Source organism: Juglans regia, chromosome 12, assembly GCF_001411555.2.
Source record: "Juglans regia cultivar Chandler chromosome 12, Walnut 2.0, whole genome shotgun sequence".
Classification (NCBI taxonomy): Eukaryota; Viridiplantae; Streptophyta; class Magnoliopsida; order Fagales; family Juglandaceae; genus Juglans; species Juglans regia.
Genome location: NC_049912.1, coordinates 17,884,926 through 17,890,276, shown reverse-complemented (window position 1 = coordinate 17,890,276; position 5,351 = coordinate 17,884,926). Strand labels below are relative to the sequence as shown.

General features: G+C 38.4%; 1 protein-coding gene across 2 annotated transcripts; it reads left to right on the top strand.

The window, feature by feature from the left end:
* The first annotated feature begins 898 nt into the window (after positions 1–898).
* On the top strand, positions 899–3,337 carry LOC109021979 (transcription factor FAMA). Of its 2 annotated transcripts, XM_019004746.2 has the most exons (5): positions 899–982; positions 1,090–1,269; positions 1,398–2,126; positions 2,222–2,656; positions 2,766–3,337. In XM_019004746.2, the coding sequence occupies exons 2-5, from the start codon at positions 1,243–1,245 to the stop codon at positions 2,862–2,864; spliced, it is 1,290 nt and encodes a 429-aa protein (XP_018860291.1). In that variant the 5' UTR covers positions 899–982; positions 1,090–1,242; the 3' UTR covers positions 2,865–3,337. The 2 variants fall into 2 exon arrangements, with proteins under 2 accessions (XP_018860291.1, XP_018860283.1); XM_019004738.2 differs by lacking the exons at positions 899–982; positions 1,090–1,269 and having other exon boundaries at positions 1,287–2,126; positions 2,766–3,307.
* The last annotated feature ends 2,014 nt before the right edge of the window (positions 3,338–5,351 follow it).

Here is a 5,351-nt window from a genome sequence, read left to right as displayed (position 1 = left end):
TTGAAAACGGACTGGAAAAAAAAAGAATCACCGGCCCGGATTTACTGGCAGAAAGGTATAATTATTTGTATGCATTTATCTACTTAGAGTAGGAGGTTAGTTTTCAATAAAGTCACTCAAATTAAATTGGAGTCTTAGGGCAGGTTTGGGAAGTGAGATGAAAACTGTGTTTTATTTTAGTGTTTAAAATATTATGTTTTAGTATTATTATTGTATTAGTATTTGAAAAAGTTGAATTGTTTATTATATTTTGTATGAGGATTTGAAAAATGTGTAATGATGAGATGAGATAAGATGAGAATTTTGTATCTCATCCCATCCCCCAAACCTGCCCTTATAACATGACCAAGATATTAATTTACATTTGAATATTTGGATAGCTTGCTAGCTAGTATTGTCCGGATGATAATCATACAGTACTACTATACTCATGGAGGATCGATGTTCATTTAACTGATTTGATGAAGAGGATCAATAGAAATGGAAAATAATGAAAATTAGACAAACGGATATTATAAATTGATCGATTATAAGAGGATATAATATACATACATACGTACATACATAAATATGTACATACATATATATCTTTAATTATATCTTCTCAATTAACTTTCGAAAACCTGAAGGTTCAAATAATCAAATCGAGCTATACGTACAAGACTTCACCCCTTAATAATAAGGATCATGAGAGGGGAAGAGCGTTGTTGGGCGCCTGTGACACACATAAATTAAAGGAGGTGAAAGTGAGGTGAAAATATTGTGAGGAGGGAATTAATCCACAGGCTCCTCTCTCTCTCTCTCTCTCTCTCTCTCTCTCTCTCACGGGTTAACCTGGCCCACATTATATATATATATATATATATATATATATATAGACATAAGATCATAATTCACAGGGTACCCAAATCTATAATTTTAAGCACTCATCAAACTCTTTGGTGGTACGTACCGATTCTACTGCTACTGATCATGACTTCAGGTACCATATCATTTTCACCATCTGTACTGTTAATATCTCTCATTATTAGATTTGAGTTTTTATAACATGATGCAGAAACTATATTCGATTGACTTCACTGCATGCAGACTGTAAAATCAAGATGATGAGCTTAGATTACTGTTCCAGCTGCGATTGTGGGAATTTTCACTCCGGTTTTGTCCTTGCATGAATCGAGCTCACTTTGGGTTGTCGATTTGCACTTATCCGGCCTATATATACATACAGCTTATAGTACTGCAATGGATCAGAAAGGAGAGAACTACTCGGTATATATTATTATATATATCAGCCCTCTCTGAACCCTTAAATCTACTTGATCTCTTTGTTCGTTAACGTTAATAAAGTTTTCAGTCACAACACCATGTTGTATTACTCTGAAACCGAGTTCTTGCAGGCAGCTTTTCCGTCGAGTTTTGCCGGCCCGGATTATCCTCTTGATCATCATCTTCACCTTCATCATCAACATGAGCAACAACAGTTCATGAAGCCACGGATTGGTGAAACCTCAGGAGATCATGATAACAATAACGGGATGGTTGATTACTTGCTGAGTAATCCTCAACATCAACAACCACAAATAGCTTCTGGATTTTGCGGTTCGAGTTCTTTTGATAAATTGAGCTTCGCTGATGTGATGCAGTTTGCAGATTTTGGGACAAAGTTGGCCTTAAACCAAACCAAGATTTCCGAGGATGATCAATCCGGGATTGACCCGGTTTACTTCCTTAAGTTCCCAGTTCTGAATGACAAGCTGGAGGATCGGCATCTAATGATTAATCCACAGCATGGATCAGCAGATAATCATGAAGAGAGGTTCAAAAGGGTGGGCGTGGAAGATGAGGTTAGAGTATTGCTGGGAGAAGAAGAAGGGATAAGAGAGGATGAAGAAGCTCGGATTTCTGAAAATACCTCGGTGCAGCTCCGGTTTCTGGGTGAAGATCTGCAAAAGAACCCTACACCCGAAGCAAAGAACAAGAGGAAAAGACCAAGAACAATCAAGACGAGCGAGGAAGTGGAGAGCCAGCGGATGACTCACATCGCTGTTGAAAGAAACAGAAGGAAGCAAATGAATGAACATCTTCGCGTGTTGAGGTCCCTAATGCCTGGCTCATACGTACAAAGGGTATCGAATTGTATAAAATATAATCAAACAAAGATTCCATTTTTCGTTTCTTCATTATCTTATGCATGAGTACTTCATGTGACTATAATTTGTAGGGAGATCAAGCTTCAATTATTGGAGGAGCCATTGATTTTGTGAGGGAATTGGAGCAACTTCTCCAGTGCTTAGAATCACAGAAGCGGCGTAGACTCTTTGGAGAAGCTCCAAGACAGGTGGGAGCTGCAGATTCCTCTCTTGCAGCCCAACAACCCCAGCCACCATTCTTTCCAGCTGCGTCTCTTCCAAATGATCAATTCAATCTTCTGGACTTTGAGAGCGGACTCCGAGAGGAGACAGCTGAGAACAAGTCCTGCTTGGCTGATGTTGAGGTGAAGCTTTTAGGGTTTGATGCCATGATAAAGATTCTTTCTAGGAGAAGAACAGGACAGCTTATTAAGGCCATCGCGGCACTTGAAGATTTGCAGCTCAATATTCTTCACACCAACATTACAACCATCGAACAAACTGTTCTATATTCGTTTAATGTCAAGGTATTAACTCAAAAAAAGAAAAAAGAAAAAGGAAGAGACATTTTTAGAACAAATTTACGAGAAGATCTATGATATCTTGGCTTAAGTTTTTGGGCTATATGGGGTGCAGGTTGCCACAGAATCGAGGTTCACAGCTGAAGATATCGCAAGCTCGGTTCAACAGATTTTCAGTTTCATCCATCAAACTGCACCATGTGACGTAATCTAGTTAAAGATCATCAAAGATGATGATCGAGCTGTTGTCTTTCTTCAATATTGGGTCTTAATTATCAGTACCCTTTTTTCTTTTGGATTTTCTATTTTTGTTGGAAAAAAACTGTAATCGTATGGTCTTGATCATGATAAGCCTTATTTCCTCTGGATGTCTGATCTCTTGCGATACATGTCATGATGTGGGGGAGGAAGGCCGGACGTTCTAGGCGGTGGAGGAGTTGCATGTGGAGACAATATCTGCATGGCTTTTGTGTGGATTAAAATGATTTGAAATTATATGAGAGGAAGGTCAACGAGTCCCTTACCTTCTTGTCGTTGACTTGTCAGAAATGACAATTTTGGTTGTATTTGGCTGAGGTTCAGATGCTGCCATGCTTTTACGGTCCCCTATGTAGTAGTACTACTAGAACTCTTTTGGATCTGAGAAAGGGTCTTCGACTGTGTTCAATCATGCATGCTTGCTTAGTCTCTTACTGTCCTGATTCATGATGTTGACCCATGTGTGTGAGAGGCCGGTTTTAGCGCGCGTTCTCAGAGCCAGGGTACCTTACCCAGCTCAGCATCAAACTGAAGATAATTAATTTTCTTACTAAATAGTATGGGGTCGCATTGCATGCTGCATGAAAAGAAATATGTGTGTTAATTGATGATAGTAGTTGGGGGCCGGGGATTGAACCCCGAACCATGGATCCCATGGTCCGTAAGAGCTAGGGTTGGTGCCATTTGAATCAAGGGTCATAGGGGCCGCAACCGGCCTCTAATCACTTATATATATATATATATATATGGAAAAAGGAAAAAGGAAAAAGAAACTAAACCATGTGCTCCTGCTGGTATATAGTGACATCCAAATTAGGACTTGGATGTATCCTATGCAGGAATGACGAGTACGTAGTTGCTGACACCTCCCGTCAGTTGAAAAATCATGAACAAATTATCCTACTCACGATTTGGAATGGTTGCAGTAGTCTTCACATTGAACATATGGAGACATTATTTGTATGTCTAGGCTTGTGAGGCGTTCACTAATCACAAAAGTCTCAAGTATTTATTTCGTCAAAAGAATCTGAATAGGAGTCAAAGAAGATAACTTGAAATAATCAGTGATTATCAATGTGAGATTAAGTATCATCTTGGAAAAGCAAATGTTGTGGCTGATGCTTTAGGTCGTAAGACCCAAGCTAGAAGTTCTTCAATTTCAACAGTGGAAATGGAGTCTCTTTTAAGTAGTATGAGAAGTTTATTGATTGGGATCCTCCAACAGGATGCAACTTTAGCTACAGTACAAGAGATTGTGCCTTTAGATTGGGAAGAAGTGAAGAAGCATCAAATGGAAGACATCAAGCTGTTAGATATTACACGAATGATTGAAAAGTCTGAAGGGCCAAAGGAATTCAGAATCGGTGAAGATAGTACATTGTATTTTAAGGATCAAAAAATGATCTCAGCTGATTCTGAAATAAGGGAAAGAATTTTAAGATAAGCTCATCATACTCCCTACACAACCCATCCTGGTAATACGAAGATGTATAAGGATCTAAAGCGGTATTTTTGATGGGATTGTATGAAAAGAGTTGCAGCAGAAAATGTTAATAAATATTGTGTATGTAGAGTGGTTAAAGTAGAACATCAGAAACCAACAGGAGAATTGCAACCGCTGCCAATTTGTATGTAGAGTGCCTTTAGAGCATCAGAAACCAATAGGCGAATTGCAACCACCGCCAATTTTGTATGTAGAGTGCCTTTAGAGTGGGAAGATGTTTCTATGTAGAGTGCCTTTAGAGCATCAGAAACAAGCAGATGAATTGCAACCGCTGCAAATTCTGTATTTAGAGTGCCTTTAGAGTGGGAAGATGTTTATATTGATTTCGTAGTGGGATTAGCAAGAACTTTTGCTGGGATTAATTCAATCTAGGTCATAACTGATCGGTTAACGAAGAGTGGTCACTTCTTACCTATCAAGAACAAAGAATGTGGAAAGATAGACTAGATTGTATGTAGTAGAAATAGTTCATTTACACGGGGTCCTGAAGACGATTGTGTCAGACATAAATGCTTATTTTATATCTTGGTTTTGGCAAAGTCTTTAGAGCATGATGGACACAAACTTGAGATTCAGTAGTGCTTATCATCCTTAAACATATGAGCAAATAGAACAGACTATACAGACATTAGAAGACATTTTTGAGAGTTTGTGTTCTTGAAAATAAAAGTGGTTGGGTGAATTAGTTGTCTTTAATAGAATTTGCATATAGTAATAGCTTCCAAGCCACTATTCAAATGACGCCCTATGAAGCATTGTACAGAAGAAAATGCAGATCACCTTTGTACTAGGACGAGTTTGGAGAAAATAAAGTATCTGGTCCATAGTTTTTACAAGAAATAAAAGAGCAAATTCTTTTGATTAGAGAGAATGAGGGCAACTCAAGACAGACAGAAGAGCTATACTGTAACAACCCGATCCTATATTTTTTAGGGATAA